At 41.4% G+C, this 20304-nt stretch overlaps 1 protein-coding gene across 5 annotated transcripts in view; it reads left to right on the top strand.

Moving 5' to 3' along the window:
• csnk1g2b (casein kinase 1, gamma 2b) overlaps nucleotides 1-20304 on the top strand; it is a 32478-nt gene continuing 12174 nt past the window's right edge. For 2 of the 5 annotated variants that reach the window (XM_031859489.1, XM_031859490.1), the window contains exons 1-3: nucleotides 3-157; nucleotides 3236-4017; nucleotides 16364-16433. In XM_031859489.1, the coding sequence (XP_031715349.1) occupies nucleotides 3790-4017; nucleotides 16364-16433 (298 nt within the window). In that variant the 5' untranslated portion in view covers nucleotides 3-157; nucleotides 3236-3789. The other 3 variants (XM_031859488.1, XM_031859486.1, XM_031859487.1) reach the window with 3 other exon arrangements.

The following is a 20304-nucleotide window of genomic DNA, read 5'->3' on the forward strand; positions in this document are numbered from 1 at the left end:
GTGACGCGGTGCCTGTCGGGGTATCGGCGGCTGAGATAGGCTTAAAGAGACAACAGCGAAATCATAGCAACTTGAGGGCAAGAGTAACGCAATGAGAACGAAACCCACACACGAAGAACCATGACTTCGACTGCGTTTCGATAGCTGACATGTAAAGGTAACCCGCTCTCCTTTGGCGACAGAGACGTATTCGTAACCGTTGTTTTTAAGACACCGTCTCGCGGTACGTTAACGTTCGTGCTAATATGTCGTGTGTTAGCGTTAGCTTGCTAAGTAGCTAGCTAGTGAGCTAAGCGGTAAGAGATCCCAGGCTGCCGTCGGTTGTTCAGGATTAAGGAGTTGCCCAGCAGTGGTCAGGGTAATGGCTATAGCTGGAATCTGAACTCTGAAAACGAAACTCTTTGGTGAAACAACTACCGCTTGTATCATAACGTTACTCCAGTCAGGGACATTAATTAGTTACAACGTCGCTTGGGACGTTATTTGTCAGTTATTAAGCATTTACTAACTAACAGGTTAATGTTGCACAATGAATATTTTATGTTCTGTCCGGGTTTGACTTGTTCAATTGACATGGTTTCGTTAACGGTTAATAGATTGTGTGGTTATGGTACAGTGTTGTAAACAGACTAGCTGACGTTATATCGTAAGGTGTGTTTTTTATCAGGCGTTGGGCCAAGAGGAACGGTGTTTCTGGTGCTAGCTAGGTTAGCTTATTACTGCTACGGGACATTTCTATTTAGCGTTAGCAGCAACGTCAAGATAAACTTCTAACGTTACTCTGTTCATTTACTTAGTTAATGCTGTTTCTACCTAGTTCTAGAAAATAGTAGAACAGGCTTGAAGATATCAAGCTAGCTCGAGCTAACTAACGCTATAAGATAGCTTCACAGTATCTGGCCTTGTCCACCAGATAGTAACGTTAACCTGGGTTCATGACACTGGTCGACGGTTATTCTCATATTGTATTGTAAAACACACTTTGTGCGATCAAAGAGAGGACGCGGTTACCTTGAAACACCCTAAACTAACTGTTAGCGTAAAATGACAGCCGCTACCATTATGTTACTAAGCCAGTTACTGTTAGCATTATTAGCTATTAGCATTAATATAAACTCTAAAAGGCAGATCTTTTTTTTTTTTTTACCACGGGAGAAGAACATTTGTCAATCTGGTGCAGGTGCCAGTGTTCATTGTCTATTTGAGTTTTTTTGTTGGGAGCTAGTTGAATTCATATTTCTAATGCTTTGAAATTGTCTTGCGTCGTGTTATTATTAACTGAACTGAACTGACTACAACATGAACTTGTAGTATGCTGAAGTTAGGTTTCGGTGAGATCATTCACAGTTTTGTTTGTCTTTGTATTGCATGTGCCTCCTACTACTCAGTCAGTTGACATGAAAAACAATGCATAACTTCCTGAAATGAGAGTCTTTTTATGTAGGCCAAGATGGCCAAAAAGTTACCTGAGACAGTAAGTTATTTAGATCTTGATCTATTTGTTGTTTTCTAGGGACACCTCTATCCTTTCTCATATTCAATGATTATCATATTTGTTTTTTAAAATAGTGCTTTTTTGTGTCGCCTTGATAAATGAAGTGCTTGTTGTAGTGCATTTTACCATTTAAATGGTTGTTGTGACCATTAGACTTTGCTTTTTACCTACCTCGTTTATTGTGCTTCCAAATCTTGTGACCAAGCAGGCTAGTCTCTTCTCATTTCTGACAGTAAGTATCGCCATGCAGCATGCTAGAAGGAAGACAGACATTGTAATGATTGATTGCATACCTGGCTTTACAAATGTGTTCCTTTTCTCAGGCGTGCCAACTGCACTGATGAAAGAGTACAGACATTCTCAAGCTTTTTATGGGATTTCATTGGGTTGTGTGTTGTTTAGTAACTCGCACCATAAAACATTTCAGGCTGTAGCTGGTTTAATTTTAATATAACCGTGTCTCAAGAAAATGTCATCCCTCCAATTGTTTGTGCAATAAACGTTCGGTAGAACAAATTAAAATCACAAAGGTATCATGTGTAAAGATTTTAATGAATATTTTACGGACAACAGCATTCACTTATCAGTATAATGTCTGATTGTACTGTATTTTAATCCTGTGATGGCTGTGTTAGTTCACACACAGCTGAACTAGCTGTAGTGTAGGCCGTATCCAAATCTCCCTTTTAATATGCTTCCCAATGATGCAAATCTAATGATGAGTCGAAACATTACAGCAGTCATTGATCCGTGTAAGTGCCTTTCCATAGGAAAGAGTAGCTGCCAATTGCTAGTGCCTGAATTACCTGTTCTCTGGGCAGAGTCGTCCACATGTGATTGTTGGCAAAACGCGGCACAGAGATGGTGTAGTTACACCACCGATGATAACTGAAATGATTGGCTATTATTGAAGTTTGTGCCTCAAATTGCGTCTGTTGTAGTGTATGGCGTATCTCCGAATCTTGTCATTTTTTTACTTTTTTAATCCTTACCTGTTGGATGTGTATTATTACTTATTACAAGAAGTGTGAAGATGTTTTTTCTTTCTTATTTTGTATTTATCTGAACATCTATACATCTGAAAAAGCTGTTTAGGATTGAGCCTAAAGGCTGAGGTCATTAGTGTTTCAACAACATTGGATACATTGGGCATCTACAGAATCCCTGTAAGGCACTGTGTTTTGGGCTTTCAAAGAATAGATTAATTGTAAAAGAGATCTTTTTTTATTTTCAAGCCTTAGGTCCTCCTTGGAATATATCCGCTAATATTGATTGCTTTATTGAATTTGCCTTGTGCCGGTCTGGAGCAAGATCTCATTTCAGCTGTAGTGAGGAACAGCCACAGTAGACATAATTTGATCTTCAAGTAAAAGGTTAATTTTTTAATCTCTTCATCAATCATGACCATGAAGTGTTATGAGAACAGATAATTAAGTTTTCCAATATTTTGGTTTTATTGATTGCTTCACACATTATGCTTTTAGTGCTTTTTAGCTTCTGGAGAGATGGCATCTCATCTGCAGTTAGTAAACATTGTTTTCTTCATAAAGAAAAAAAAAAGTTTAAACATAGGACTGGGTGATATGGAGAAAATCTGATATTTTTTAAATCAGGAAAAGAGACACTTGTGCCATGTTACAGCACTACAATTAGGGCTTCAACAAACGATTATTTTCATTATCGTATCCATGTTTTACCTACAGAAAATGGACTGATTTATATCTGTTTTTGCATTTTCAGATACCCAGCTAACATCAAACCCATTGGTTACCCATCTTTCTCGTCGCTGTTGTCTTTGACTCTGGGTTGCCACGTCTGATGCAGCCCTGCAGCATGGAGAGTGTTCACTGTGTCACTGAAGGCTGACCAGAAGGAATGAGGAACTCCAGGAGATGTTCCAACGTGGCCTTGTGGATTCAGTAGCTGGCTTTCGGAGTGCTTTTTTATGACTAGTATTGTATGTGTGTCTGTGGGCACGTCCTCGCACAACCTGCCTATTGTTCAGGCAGGGACATGCTACTCTGAGACTGGAGCTGGAGCCCCTCTAGTAAACAAGGAACACAAAGTAAAAAAGGGAAGCACTCTCCAGAAGAGCTGTCGGATTGACACACAGCGCACTTCAGCTCATTCAAGTGTCTTCTGAACCATTGCACATTTTAACAGCAACACCTTTCCTCTGTCCTGTGAGGTTCTGTCTCCCTACCCCTCCCTAAAGTATCCTCTGTCGTTACTGGAGTTTCTATGGTTTGCATGGCTGGAGAATAACCGTGGAGAGGCCAGGGTATCACAAGCTTATGGATTTTGATAAGAGAGGGGGCAAGGGAGAGACAGAGGAAGGGAAAAAGATGTCTAAGACAACAGGCAGCAGGACTGGACATGGGGGCCGGAGTTCGGGGACCAATTCTGGAGTTCTTATGGTTGGCCCAAACTTCCGTGTGGGTAAAAAAATTGGCTGCGGGAACTTTGGAGAGCTGCGGTTGGGGAAAAATCTCTATACTAATGAATATGTGGCCATCAAATTGGTAAGTGCATTCTCAGGGTTGGTGAAGTAACAGAAAAAAAATGAACTCACAATTTCACGTATTATGTACATTACATTACTGTTCTGGTATATTTTTAATATCAACCCACATCCTATGTGAAGACTCTTACTCTCCTAGTGCTGTGGACTCTTTGACCTAAGAGAGTCAAAGACAGGAAGTAAACTGTCAGCCACACCCTCCTCCCACAGGTTGGCCGCATGTACTGTTAATGAGTCAACCATTCTCTGCTTGTGTTTATCAAAGCGGTAAAGACGACTAGATTGGATAACATCTTAAATCATATCTTGACTGTTTCTTTTTCGAAGGGCTGGCAAGCTGAAATTAACTTTGCATTTTTTAGCTTTTAACGTTTTTTAGTTCCTCGAGGTGTTTGTAAACAAGTGTGGTATGACTTACTTGCTGTCCTCTGGACTGAAATTCATGCCTTGGAAGGTTTCTCAAATGTAAAAATAGTCTTTGTAAAAGCCAAAGCTTCAAGCTCCCTCTCTATCCTACAGTTATAGGGACTTAATGTCAATTCTTGTGAAAGCTCTCCCTCTAATATTCTCACACCAGGCCCTATGAGCAATCAATCATATACATAATATAACTCCCTTTTTTCAGAGCCACTGGTTAAGTAGTATTTAGACAGGCTGTGAGAAACCACATTAAATGTCAGGGCCTCTTTGTTTTCTGATTGTTAGATTCCAGGTAGTGACTACTCAACCATTTCCTCCGCACATCAACTTTTCTCTTCCTCAGATCTTTTCTTTGCCACTTGTAGCGTTTTGATCACTGGCAGATGTTTTTTTTTCTCTCTCTCTCTCTCGCAATGCCTTAATATAAGCACGGCATAACTCGGACTCAAGTTAAGTAGTCCTACTGGAGCTGAATGGTGGGCTTGGCGTCATCTCCACCACATCGTATCTCCCAGCAAGGTTATTATCTCTGAATGGGCATCCACTGAAGGCTTTGCTAACCACATAGAAGGCAGAGGTTAGCAAACAGCTGTAATTGCAGTTCGCCTCTCTAAAATCTCTAGTTTTGCTGGCTGCCTCTTCCCTGTTGCCTGTGAACCCTCCCATCTGTTTGGGTATTTTTATCCCCATGGTGTCCAGCTATATCTGGATCTGGCATTGGGGCCATAACATTGCTCCATGGATCCTGTAGCTTATTGGACCCAGCGTTTATTTGAATGTAAAAGTGACAATAGGAAGTGAGTTAATGGTGTCAACAAGCACGAAAAGCCCAGCTAGTAGTAGGGCAAGCACTCTGGATTAATTATGATTTCATTTTGAGGACTAATTTCAGGTGGTGATTAATGTTTTATTGTTACATTAATGACGCTAATTGCCTAATTTAATATACATATACATGGCTTCTATTTTCAAAACAAACGATACAAATTTGACTTATTTTCGAAGTAGTTTTCGACCCATGCGCTGGTGTTTTTACGCTTGGTATGGAGAGGTCTTCTCCCATGTCAATTCTTGGGCTAACACCAAAATGTCTGACAGTTGTCTGTCCATGTTTCTGTCTGTCCCTGAATACACAGCTCCCTGGGGTAAGCAAGTGAATGTCGCTGCCTGTCCAGTAGGGCTTGTGTTTAGTCAGAATCAGAGTGACTGTACTCTTCCTTATGGACTAACTAACACTCAAAACAGCTCTGCTATCTATGAGCATCTGCTAACACATGCTTGACATGAAGAGTTTCTGCTAAATTATTGGCAAAGTATAGGACAAGAACACCGGGGGGGGAGAAGAGGAGTGTCGCACCCTCTGGCTGCATATGCATCTCTATTGTGATAACAAACAAAAAAAAAAGTAAAAAATAATTGACGGGCCCTTTTAACATTGACTATACTTCCTCCAATATTCCCCTTGTCATTAAAATCAAGTAGATTCTTAACTGATAAACTTCTAAGGAAGTATGTCAATTATTACTTTGTGATTGGTGAAGTGTTGATCTACCAGGAAACTGTTTAGATGTCGAAGTGTGATTTGTTATCTGTCTTGTTGAAACTAGTTTAATCTTTCTCCTTTGTTGCAACAATTGTAGATGGCAGCCTCTGCAGGACAGCACATAATGATGACTCAGTGTTGAGCTGGTGCCTTTATGTGCTGAGTGTCCTGTGTACCAACTCTCAGAGCAGGGCCTGTGGGTGGAGCCTGCCTGCACCTGGGACAAAGGTGAAAGCCAGTGTCGCCCTGCTCCACCATGTGATAGCAGAGATAGAGACGTATGGCAGGCCAGTGCACAAGATCCTCTGTCAGTGGATCTGAAACTGCTGCGAATGCTGCTGCAGAAAGCAAGAGAGAAGGGGGGGAAACTGCAGAGTGCTGAAAGGTCTTCTTTGTTAGCAGGCCTTGTCGAGACACAGTGGTTCAGTCTTTGGTTCAGCTGGATGCTTTCTCACACTGACAAACACTTATGTGATGGAGGCAGGACCATATAGCCACTGCTGTATGTACACTGCAGGCTGTACTCTCAAGGGGAGATCCCAGTGTCTTAAAGAAACGGCAGCATTTAATGTCTGCTTTCTGTCGAGGCTTAACATAGAAACGAGCCACTATTGCCATCAATGCACTCCCCTGGCATGATGACATAACTGTCCACTGAGAAAATTATCATCTAATCCTCTTTTTCCCTGAAATGTTGATCTCATCACTGAATTATACTATTTTTATTTAAATGCTTTTGCTCTCTCTCTGTCTCTCTCTACCATTATCTTATCTTACAGCTTGTATTGTATCATAGCCCCATTGTATGTAGTTGGTCTTTGACAGACAGGAGGTGCCTGTGAGACATGCTGCTGGTACCATCAGTAATAAGTAATAAACCAATTGGAGGCCTCATTGTGTCGACAAACACTTTTGAGAATGACAAGTGGCTGTAATATCATCCCCATATGGGAGGAGTGTAATAAGTGAATGTTACAGTGTTGGGACGTATTGTACAAAATGCGCCTCCCATAGCTAAGGGAGGGTGGTCCGATATTGGAGTGACCATACAGGGAGACAAACACAGAGACCTACTGTGCATTGTGTGCCAGCCATGTACATACAGAGCAGTGTTTTACCTGATGTATGTTGGCTTGTTCAAAGCACAGATGGATTTCAGACTTGAAATTGCCCTTTGTCATCAAAAAATACAATGGTAGTCCGGGCTTCTTATTTTTAGCCTGTGAACTTGATGGTCCCGGCTGAAATGACGAGTGTTGCCTGTGGACTTTATCAGCTAAAGCAACAAGACTTTTTTATTCAAAAGAAACAAGACTGTTGTTTTCTTTTCAAAAAAGACAGAGGGTTGTTGTTATCTAAGGAAAGGAGCTGAGTGCATCATGTAAGTTAGAGACAATCCAGTTAGCTAGCTAGGTTTGTAGTCTAGTGTTAATAAAAACTGGTGCATAGTAAAAAAGTGAATGGAATTTCAGTTAAATCTTTAAAGCTGCACAAATGATAACCCACAGACAATTATCACCGGATTCCGTAGTTCCCCTCAGCTCTACAGCTTGTTTTAGCATCTTTGTGCTTATTCTTTTGCTTTACCAGACTGCAAATGTACTGTTGGATTCAGTCTCACTGCTCTCATCAGTGTTGTTTACAGTTGCACCAGGCAGCTGTTTCAAAAAAAAAAAAACATGACAAAAACTCAAACTTGGTAAAGAACCAAACCGAGTTATAAGGAGAGTAAATGATGGGATTACACATTGCCAGATATCTGATCCTGATGATTGTTGATATAGCTGCATGTCTGCTAGATGTGTTGATTGGCAGATAACATGTGGGCCAAAACAATGTTTTGAGGCAATCATGTGAGCTTGTTGTGGAGTACTGCTCCCAAGGGGGCAAAAGAAAGATAAATGATGCTTGTAGTATTTCATAAATAAACGTTGTGTATTGCTCTCAAAGAGCACCTATATACTGTATGGGGGACGTTGGAATGCGTCAGGCAGACTTTTTTTTATTTTTGCTGGCTGAGTCACTGATGCAGAGGCACAAGAGTCAGGTTGTTAATGTGAGTGAAGCCATTTGCGGTGCCGGTCAGTCGTGATACTCTGAAAGAAATCTGAGATGTTGTACTGAACTCCCCTGACTGCCTCCCACTGAAGCATGATAAGCAACTCTTGTTGCAGTCTACCTCAGCAGCTTACACCAGTCGGCAATGAGGCAGTTGTCAAAGAACTTCGAAGGCACAAAAGCGCCGACAGCATGTTTGGCTGGAATTAAAGTGACATTTTGACGATTTAAGTTCTTCCATACTCTGCTCGGGCTCTCCAGAGAGCATTTTGGGCAGGCTGCATGAATAAATCCTTTGATGTCAGCAGCATGTAAAAGCCTACCTTCAGTCAACTAGCTAATCCTCTGAATCAGTAGCCATTACAACACAGTATGTTCACACAGACACGTTTTTGCTTTATGGATGATTTAGTATCAGTCACAAAACCTGCACAGGATAGTCTAAATGTTGCTGACTTCTGAGTAGCAACAACAACAACAACAAACAGTGCAAATTGTGACCGAACACACAATAGGTTTGAATAAGGGGGGGCGTGCCTGTAGAGCAGTAAGCGCTGTGTAATTATACCTTGTAAGTGTACATCGTAGTTCATGGCAAAGCTCATCACATTTTCCATTTAAGAGTTAAGTTTCTCACACATTCTCTATTGTGATTGAGGTGACTGCCATGAGTTTACACTGTCCTTTCATAACGGTCTTTAAAGCGTCATAATTAAAGTGGCAAACAAGAGCCAAAATAACCAAATCAGATGATTTTTGATAAAATCCCCAACTGTCAGGACCCAATAGAAAATATTTATATTATGTACAAGCTCAAAGTTAAACAAATGAGTACGACACAATACAATACAAACTTATGCCACGCCTCGTTCCAGTATTCAGTGACACAGGAGAGTTGCCTCTTGTGTTCACAAGAGTGGAACTTCCCCTGCCTGTTTGTTTAGATCTCTGGCAACACTGTGCTGTGTTTGCCTTCCACGGACTATAAAACCTGCTGCTAAAGAGCCACATTTGACATAAAAGCTGATGTATTAAATTGACAGAAGCCTTTTCAACTTCCTGAGTCCATACCTATTTCCATATGTCAAAACGATCTGAAGAAATGTTTTCACTCAGAATCATTTTGAAAAGTAGATGACAGCTCCCTTAGGTCCGCCCACGGCTTGATTAAGTATTTTATCGACACTAGTACTCTTATCGATTGGGTTCCTTATCAAAACTCTTGTTTGTTTTGTGAAAGAAAAAGACAAATAAGAAAATAATCAACATTGCTTTATTATTCTTATGTAAACAAATAGTCGTTCTTGAGCAGCAATGTTTAAATAACTCACTATTGTAGACTAGGCTATTTCAATGCCAACAACAATTGTACAAAATAAACAAAATTCCTTAGCAGCATGGGACTCAATAAAGTTCAACCACACAGCTGCTTCCCTTATTAACTATGTATTAAACACAACATTTAACTCCGGACCTTATCGATACTCCGAAGATACTACTATCTTATCGGTTCCCGTTTAGAACCGGGTTCTGGGGGGGGCATTCCTCGGCCTGATAATGATAATAGACATTGTATCTGACCTTCTGTGGAAGCCATCTTCAGTGTTGACAATGAGTTGACGTGATACACTATTAACTGTCCTAAGGCCATCTCGCCGTTCAATTAGCTGCACCACACCTCTTCCTCAGCACCTTCGAAATAGAACAATTCAATTTCAACACAATCGATGTTAATCGTCTCGTCTACATCACGATAATTCGTCTCAATTGGCACATGAAGTGAACCTGGGTCAAAGGCCACAATTACCCCCCTCTGTTCAAATTCCCCAGAACATTCAATTGATGTCTAATTCTGGCTGATTTCAACCAGTGCTAGGTTATCGCTCTGCATTTTGGGAGGCAGCTGATGGCTCCATCTGGGTGTGTTAAATCTGAGCTGAAACAGGAGAAGTGCTGGACGCCGGCCGGCTGTTGCTCTCTGACACCACTCGCTCCTTAACACCACCTCGCAGCCAAAGACAGCTCTGATCATAAAGACTGAATGAATGGAGAAACACACACACACACACACACACACTTCCCATCCTTTCCATTTGTTTTAGCCTTACAGTTAACATCATTACTACCCCTGTGAAGGCTGCTGAGTAGAGATGCACTATTTAGACGTTTGAGTTGCTCTGTCTAAGATGAGTGGAGTCACATTGCCGGTTGCATATTGTGAGTTGGTTTACAGGGCGTCAGGCAAAGGTCAGGGTCTATTCTGGGCCTCATGCATAGTGCTGGGTCTGTTCCCCTGAATATGGCTCACATAGGCATACATATGTGCACGTTAAATGTCAGATTGGCTTTACATATGATAAACAACACATATGTGTTTATAAGTGTTGCATTACATCATTGCAGCTGTCTGTTTTACAGGGTCCCCTTTTCTATTTCACCACAACATGGCATCATGTGTAGTAAGTAATGTGGGAAATCAATAATTTTAAAATATTGGTGAATTACCAATGGTAATATTAAAATAACAATTTATTAGACTTGACTGTGGGGCTGCAACTAACATCTTTATTTAATTATTTCATGATCAATTGATTGTTCGTCTATAAAATGTCAGAACAAAGTGAAACATGTCCATGTTTACTTCCTTGAATTGTCTGTTTTATCCAACCAATAGTCAGCAACTCAAAGGATATGCAGCACAAAGTGTGAAGGCCGTGGTTTATTGTTACATATCTGTTACTCACTGCCCCCTCCCTTTCATTTGGTGGTGATTACTCCATCCTGTCGCATAGGTCAATTCTGATCTTTCTCAGCTGTGTTGGAGCAGAGATCAGATTTAGCCCAGATGACATCATATGCAGAGTTGGTTAATCCCAGGAAGAGGACTGTGTGTGGTGCTGATGGCTTGCTCCATCCACACAAGTCTACGGAGGCTACCACAGGTTGAAATACAGAAACTACCACCTAATCCGTCATGACATAATCATATGTTTATACTAGCTTCAAGTGTTTTATTCTAAGAGAGATCCTTGAAATGGCATGCAACAGTCCATCTCACACTCGTCCCCAGGATGTTGTAATTACAGGATTTGATCCCACTCGGGAAGTATTTGCTGCTTGCGCTGATATCGACAAATCTGTAAGCGTTTTAGCTTTGAGCAGCAGCTAGTATAAGTCACTATTTATATGCTCATGTCCATCGTCCATGTAGTCATCGTCGTGATTGCCAGCAGATGAGGGTGGCTGAAGAATGGTGATATCGTATTGGTTGTTGTGGTCTTACATTGTTACATGTAAGGTCCGTTAACGAGCACGAACATGTGAGTATGGTATAACAACGGCAGAAACTACAGTTCTGGTAGCATGTGGTCTGATTTGAGGAGGAATCAGCAGTATTAACTCTAAAATTGGACAATGAAATCGGCAATGCAACCAAAACTGTTAACCTGCAGGCACACAAGATGAGTTCATTTTCAAGTCTGTATTCAACCCGTTAAACAACCCGTATACATGACAAAGACGATTTATCAGATGCACAGAAACTTTTTATATTAATGTCATTTGAGCAGTTGCACTGCTAATATTGCCCAAAATTAAGTTAAACATAGTGTTATAGACCACTGAGATGTAATGTTATTGGAAAGGAGAGTCTGAGCCTTTTTAAGACAGATATATGTACATACACGTAACACAAAATGTATGTTTCAGTCATCGAAATGTCCGACGGACAAAAACTGGCAAAAAGTCTGAACAGCCACAAATCAAAAGGTCGATTTCAAAGAAAGGATACACCTAGACCGCATGATTGCAACACAATATGTCACGAGCCCAGATACACAGCTGCAGCGTGTAACAGCAGATGCAGAGAGGTTCCTGTAGCAGCAGGTTAGACAGGGAAGGACCCTTCTGGTCTGGGGTCAGCTGTCCTGGACACGGTCCAGCACACTTGGCAAAAAGCTGCTCTCTGCGTGACACCGTACCGGGTATTCAAAACTTACACTCCAGTTAAGTATTACAAAAAGAATCAAGTTGAAGTTACGTTTTTTTTGCCTTTATTTTGCCCTGCAAATGTTGCAACACTAAATTTATATAAAAGGCAACAGAAGTTTTTATGATACTAATACCAAAGGGGATAAGATGACAGGTGAAGCTGACTTCATTTTTTGGATATATGCTCAGGAGAAATTAGTTCTGGGAGATATGACAAAAAAAATCAATAATTACAGAGTATTTTTTTAACATTTGGGTGGTTTCAGTGTCGCACTGTATTTATTTTTATTTGGCATGGCCTTTGTCTATGTTTATGGTGGCTTATTATACACTCAGGAGTACATAGAATATATAAATATATTTTCTTAAGGCTTTAATTTCTGTAGGGTGTGCTTGACCCCACAATACTGTTCAAAAAATGAAGAAATCAGAATGCATGAAACAGTTGCAGAATTAAGAGTTTAAAAATAATTTACCATGCAAAGTAGTAGAAAAAAAACCTTGAACGTCAATGAGTTAGTTTGAACTTTCTGTTCAAAACAAACTTTTTTTTCAACAGTTGTAAAACTGACAAATGGTCTGTTGTCGTAGAAAAGTGGGCGACTGTGACAATCGGTGTTGTTGGTACAATGTTGAGAAGGTACTTTTGACCCGGCCCGACATCGAATCCAGTGTTTTAATCACTGATCCCATCCTTCTGTACCGTCTGTAGTCTCATCATAATCATTGATCCCGTCCTTCTGTACTGTCTGTAGTCTCATCATAATCATTGATCCCGTCCTTCTGTACTGTCTGTAGTCTCATCATAATCATTGATCCCGTCCTTCTCGGCTGTCTAGTCTCATCATAATCATTGATCCCGTCCTTCTCGGCTGTCTAGTCTCATCATAATCATTGATCCCGTCCTCCTCGGCTGTCTGTCGTCTCATCATAATCATTGATCCCGTCCGTCTCGGCTGTCTGTCGTCTCATCATAATCATTGATCCTGTCCTTCTCGGCTGTCTGTCGTCTCGTCATAATCATTGGTCCCGTCCTTCTCGGCTGTCTGTCGTCTTGTCATAATCATTGATCCCGTCCGTCTTGACTGTCTGTCGTCTTGTCATAATCATTTGCTGTCTGTAGTCTCGTCATAATCATTGGTCCCGTCCTTCTGGCCCCTTGAATTCAACAACCTCAATCGCACTCTGTATTCCACGATGTCTTGGATTTTTTACTGCCAAAAAACTTCCAAACAGACGCAGCTCCTCTCTCGAACTCAAGTTCTTGTAGTGCATCTCCGGACTCACTTTCTTCAACCTCCATCTCTCTTTTCTTTTCTTTAATGTGCCGTAGCGACAGAGCCTCTCCCAACTGTTTTGTGGCTAGCTAGCAGCTATAAAGTTACCCCTTTGGCGGTGTAAATTTGTAAATGTACAACTATTAATTTTGCACGTTGTTTGTGTCACAAATTGTTGTGTGCCATGGTGTTTTACCCTGTCAAAGAGTTAGTTGTGGGTATTAATTGCAGTGTTATAACCATGCGTGGAAAGGGTACACAGTTGATACCCCTCTCAATGCATTCACAGGTCCCCCTGGTCGTAGCGCTCTTCACGGCTGTATATGAAAAATACAAATTGCACAGGAAATTAAAACCAGTATACTGGATGAATCGGTATACCACCCAGCAATACCCAGAATACATTCCCTTTTACAAAAGTGCTGCCCTGCCATATCCTGGCAGCATGTCTGCACAGGGAGCAGATCAAAGATTATTTGATATGAGCAGGGGCTGTGAAAAATCCCTGCCATATATGCGATGATGTTACATCAGACATTTGCAGCTCGGTCCTGGTCATTTGCACAGCCATAGCTTAGCCCATCTGCTACGAATAGAGATGACCCTTAAGTACGTAAAGCTGCCATAAGCCTCTGTTTCCTATTGTAAGCTGTTTTAGGGTCCTGTGGTTTGGCGCCATCTGCTTTGACTCATTATTTATATATTTCATATTTTCTTTTCCTCTCCTCATTGGCATGGCCTTGTTGGTGACATGCTCGTCCATGTGGGCGGTAGATGACGCTCCGCCTCCTAGACGGGTCACGTGTCTTCCTCCCACAGGCCTCCGCTCCTCTGCATTGGCTCCCGTCTTTCACTCTCTAGCCCCCAGCATGCACAGAGGCTGCTTACTTCTCTGGCACTTTTTCTTGTTGGCATCACGTTGGAGCAGGATGTTGGAAATCTTTGTTTTTCTCAACAGATAATAGAAAAACATTTATGTAATCTCTGTGATGAGTTTGCATGCCTGCATATAACAAAAATGATAAAATATCAATGCATTTCTCTTATTAGCCATTGCATGTTCCCTGTCCTTCTGAGACGACATGCAAGCATAGAAAACTGGTCATTAACATTAGCCAATCGGGTGTTTGATGATATTGACACAGACCCTTCCACTTCAAACAGACGTGTTGGAATAGAAATCTCAGCAACACAGAAAGGACCATAGGGCTCCTGCTCTGTCTGCCTTCACCTCAAAACATCCAAACATCTCTGGCTAGCATCCAGAGCGGATTGTGCTGTATGTTGTGTTTACGCCAAACAGACTTTACATACAAAGTCAGTGCAAAGACGCGAGTAAAGGCAAAATTTACTCGGGCGATAAATTCGCTTGACGCTGTGTTGCGAAAGCCTATTGCCGTTGAGATGCTCCTCCTGTCATCATTGACGTCCTGCTGTTGTTGAATCAGGAAACAAATACTGTAGCCGCAGGCGGGCACCCAGAGCTCTACGATACCTCATATTAGTAGAGACCGGACCAAACTATGTATAAATGTATGTGTATAAACCATATGGTACAAACAATGAAAAAGACGCCGTATTTACGCCGAGATGACGTTAGATGAGTGTTGATGGAGCTGCTACAATGTTAGCATAGCCTAGCACCGATCGATCCGAGCTCTATTGAGAAAAAGTTATTTGGTTGTCGTCTTGGGGAGAGAACTAACAAAACATGAATTCAACCTTTTTACAAATCAGCATCATTACCTAGTTATTTTGGCGTCTGTTTATTGCAATCAAATCACAGCAAAATATGTTTATTTTGTGTTCATACAGCTGTAGTAAACCACTCGACTTGCTAGATACAGTGAATACAGCTCGATGAAATTCACCGATCGCCTCCGGATGATGTTATGAACCCAGACGGCGTTTAGTGTCCTGGGATATCTGGGACTTCCACAAATTGTACAAAGCAGAAACAGCGGTGATCCCATAGGACTGAGACTGGTTATTGAAAAGGATGAAAGAGGAAGGTCCTTACTGTGTTGAACACAGCTCATACTGTGTGTGTGCACTCCTACGTGTTAGGAGGGCACCAGAAGAGAAATGCTTCTGATTTAATAAAGGCTTAATGGAGTGAATGTGGGAGCTTAAAAGTTTTCAGCTTTTAGTTTATATAATTTGAAATAGAAGTGCTTTGGAATCAGATGTATATGGGAAAAGATATAATCTCACTTCAAGCACCTCTTGAGAAGTTGTGAGACATTTTCATAAATGTTTAAGTAAAGAAAAAAAGGTCTTACAAATGTTATGTATGGCTGTTTCATATTGTTTGTCAAATTGATAAGTAATCTCTGATATGCCAAACAAGATATGGTACATCTTTGGACTCCTGTAAAGCCAGTATGGTTGGCAGAGTGTGAAAAGGGGGGCTTTAGGCTGTGGCACAGCTATTTAAGATTAAGGAAAGGAATTAAGTTGGGTGTGTGTTTGTTTGTTCTGTCCTCTTCACGTTTGTCTATAATGCCTTTGTCATCATAAGAGTGGGGTTAATCAGATTACACTTTAGGTTGTAAAGCTGGAGCTAGCGATATAATGAAGAATATATCCCAGCGGGTTGATTATCTGCCACGTCGGCATAAAAACCTGCTGTTCACCAGCTGGAAGTGCTCTTTATCCTCTCCCATCCCACAAGTCTGACCCGAGACTGAAGTTAAGTTATATTAGGCATTGGAACTAAAACAGTGTACTGTAGGTATTTAAGTTAATTGCAGGCCAAGATTATCCTGTTGATGTGTATGCAAGGTTGTCACTTACAAACTACTTTCTTGTGCTTTAGTGATGTTGTAGTGAGGCTATGAATTCCCTTCACTCTGTGAAAGCTGTGCAAGGATTGATGTTTCAAAATGACTTTACAGATTACCTTTTAAATGAATACACAATGCTCTGTTTCCCCCCCGCAGGGTTAACTGAGCCAACCAACCAACATCGCAGAGGAAGATTATTGAATGACCGATTTGTGGGCTATGTTCTATTCAACACTCACCGTTCTTTCTTTTTTTCCCTCTCTTCTCTTTCAGGAACCTATAAAGTCCAGGGCACCACAGCTCCATTTGGAGTATAGATTTTACAAACAGTTGGGGAATTCAGGTAAGAGAGATGCAGTGTGTACTTTATTAGTCTCTGACAGACGACACCATAATGAGTTAAATGTGAATGCAGGAAGAGGAAACTCGCAGACAATTATGTGCAGCTGGATAAACACTTTTGTGTTTGAGATATTAAAGAAGGCAATGTCATTATCATTATTGTTATTTAGTTAAATTAGCTAGCAATGGGACAAAGATTGAATTATAATGTTCACACTCTGATTTGGAGTTTGCTAAATATGTTGGTTTTACTCAGCAGAGTGGATTCTTTTGTATAGATTTTTGGATTTAGCTTGTGTGAGACATTTAGTTTACATCAAGGATTTCATTTTTTGCTGAAATGCATCAAATGTGATCATATCTTACTATTCTGCCTTGTTTTTTGGAAAACATGGACTTTAGTGCATACTTAATTTAACCTTTAAATGTCAGGTCGGAAATTTAGTTTTTGTTCAATCATGTTTTCATTTTGGAGTAGTGCAAATATAATTTACCTTCCTCTGTAGTCATCCAATTACCATAGATTGTGTTCAATTAGGAAACGGCTTAGTTTTCCTTTGCGCCGCAATGTGAGACCTCTGTCTTCAGATTCAGCATCTATTCAGGAAAAGAACGTGATGCATTTTCATATGTGGATATGTACCATTGGAGGAAACGGATGCATGAAATCAACTTCCAACAGCTTCCATTCTACTTTGGGCTAAATTTCACAGGATGTGTCTCCTCACATCTGTGGGAGCCAATGGATGCTACGAAAGCCTGCTTCCTTGTTTCTAATCCCACCTCTACAGCACCCAGACACTTTCCTCTCCTCCAGCACTGCTCAGAACACGTTAGTGTGCTATGATGCATAGCTGAGGCTCCAGGGCAGCAGCTCTTCTGATCTGGTCTGGCTGGTCAGATAGTGACAGAGAGTGAGAGAGGAGGCGGAGTCAGATGGTTGGGAGGGTTCGGGGCTTGGTTTTCTTTCACAGCACTGCTGGCTGGCTGTTTTTCTGGAAAGTCTCACCGTGTTTCTGTAAGTTTGTTGGTGCAAGTGTCGATTTTGTTGACTCTCAACTCTTTAATTCAGACTAAAAATGCAAACCTGTCCCCACTGCTTAGTCAAACTGATGAGAGGAAAAGGTAGTTTAGGTCTGTGCAATCTCCCATTCTGCAACCAGCCGCACCTTCATGTCCCATCAGTTCTTTTTTAGTCTCTTCTCCCAGACAGAGTCCTTTTTAATTGAGTAAATGCAGGACAGGTACCAAGTTCCAATTGACATTTTATTACACAATTTAGCCTAAAGAAAGCCAAGTTAGTCTATTAAAAGGTAACTACAGCCTCAAATTCTGCTAGAACCTCTCTCGCATTATATTTTTTAAATGCAATAAAGAAGTGAGGAGCAATGACTGTAGGAGGTACAGAGGGATTAGGAGACAGACGGGGAGACTGACTGACCACTGCTCAGTGTAGCATGGACAGAGATGCAGAGCCGGTAGTCAGAGCTAACCAGCCATGAGAAGCTACTGTCAGACTCTCGACAGTCACTAGAAGCACATCTATGCTCCTTTTGAGAGTGTTGTAGCTGGGCAAGAGGCTCTACCATGAGTGAGAGTCAATAGCTGTAGCCATACTGTTTCTTGTGGTTAATGTCACTGTTGGTAGGACCTAAATACTTTTTACGCTCCTAATGTAGCACAATTGCTGGTGGGCTCATTTGTTGTGTTCACTGCCACTGCAGAAGAACAAATCTCATTCATGTACAACTTAATTTTTTGCTCCAGGCTTGCTAATGCTAGCGCAACCAGCAGCTACAGTGGGGAAAAAAAATATTTAGTCAGCCACCAATTGTGCAAGTTCTCCCACTTAAAAAGATGAGAGATGCCTGTAATTTTCATCATAGGTACACTTCAACTATGAGAGACAGAATGGGGGGAAAGAATCCAGGAAATCACATTGTAGGATTTTTAATGAATTAATTGGTAAATTCCTCGGTAAAATAAGTATTTGGTCACCTACAAACAAGCAAGATTTCTGGCTCTCACAGACCTGTAACTTCTTCTTTAAGAGGCTCCTCTATCCACTCGTTACCTGTATTAATGGCACCTGTTTGAACTCGTTATCAGTATAAAAGACACCTGTCCACAACCTCAAACAGTCACACTCCAAACTCCACTATGGCCAAGACCAAAGAGCTGTCAAAGGACACCAGAAACAAAATTGTAGACCTGCACCAGGCTGGGAAGACTGGATCTGCAATAGGTAAGCAGCTTGGTGTGAAGAAATCAACTGTGGGTGCAATTATTAGAAAATGGAAGACATACAAGACCACTGATAGTCTCCCTCGATCTGGGGCTCCACGCAAGATCTCACCCCGTGGGGTCAAAATGATCACAAGAACGGTGAACAAAAATCCCAGAACCACACGGGGGGACCTAGTGAATGACCTGCAGAGAGCTGGGACCAAAGTAACAAAGGCTACCATCAGTAACACACTACGCCGCCAGGGACTCAAATCCTGCAGTTCCAGACGTGTCCCCCTGCTTAAGCCAGTACATGTCCAGGCCCGTCTGAAGTTTGCTAGAGAGCATTTGGATGATCCAGAAGAGGATTGGGAGAATGTCATATGGTCAGATGAAACCAAAATAGAACTTTTTGGTAAAAACTCAACTCGTCGTGTTTGGAGGAGAAAGAATGCTGAGTTGCATCCAAAGAACACCATACCTACTGTGAAGCATGGGGGTGGAAACATCATGCTTTGGGGCTGTTTTTCTGCAAGGGGACCAGGACGACTGATCCGTGTAAAGGAAAGAATGAATGGGGCCATGTATCGTGAGATTTTGAGTGGAAACCTCCTTCCATCAGCAAGGGCATTGAAGATGAAACGTGGCTGGGTCTTTCAGCATGACAATGATCCCAAACACACCGCCCGGGCAACGAAGGAGTGGCTTCATAAGAAGCATTTCAAGGTCCTGAAGTGGCCTAGCCAGTCTCCAGATCTCAACCCCATAGAAAATCTGTGGAGGGAGTTGAAAGTCCGTGTTGCCCAGCGACAGCCCCAAAACATCACTGCTCTAGAGGAGATCTGCATGGAGGAATGGACCAAAATACCAGCAACAGTGTGTGAAAAGCTTGTGAAGACTTACAGAAAACGTTTGACCTCTGTCATTGCCAACAAAGGGTATATAACAAAGTATTGAGATGAACTTTTGTTATTGACCAAATACTTATTTTCCACCATAATTTGCAAATAAATTCTTTAAAAATCAGACAATGTGATTTTCTGGATTTTTTTATTTATTTATTTTTCTCATTTTGTCTCTCATAGTTGAAATATACCTATGATGAAAATTACAGGCCTCTCATCTTTTCAAGTGGGAGAACTTGGACAATTGGTGGCTGACTAAATACTTTTTTTCCCCACGTATGTGTGAGAGGGACTATGGTTAGCCAATGTTCTGCTTTATATACGTGGTGCGTCAACTGCTAAAACAGTCGGGAGGGAGGGGGTCAACGTACATAGTAGACAGAGTCTTTCCTCTTTCGTCATGATTAGGAGGAGCCAGACAATTCAGCTGAACCAAACTTTAAAATCCAGGCTGACGCATACAAGCTAATGGCTAGTGGTATTTGTCTGATAATAGCATAGGATTCCTCTGGTCCCGGCTCGTTGTCTCTCTCTGCCTTTGGTTGTTTACTCTGGCACATTAAACACATCTTGACCTTCCCTTCTGCCATTGAGACCACTGCTGGCCTTCAGCCTTCCTCTTATTGTATGAAGTCTGGGGTTGTGCAACATGAAAACAATATTCCTAGCCCTGACACGCGACAGTAGAACAGGCCGGTAGGATGCCATCTAAGTGTTTCCAAATGCCCACTGATCATTATT

Source organism: Anarrhichthys ocellatus, unplaced genomic scaffold (genome assembly GCF_004355925.1).
Source record: "Anarrhichthys ocellatus isolate YVR2014 unplaced genomic scaffold, GSC_Weel_1.0 scaffold22, whole genome shotgun sequence".
NCBI classification, from domain to species: Eukaryota; Metazoa; Chordata; class Actinopteri; order Perciformes; family Anarhichadidae; genus Anarrhichthys; species Anarrhichthys ocellatus.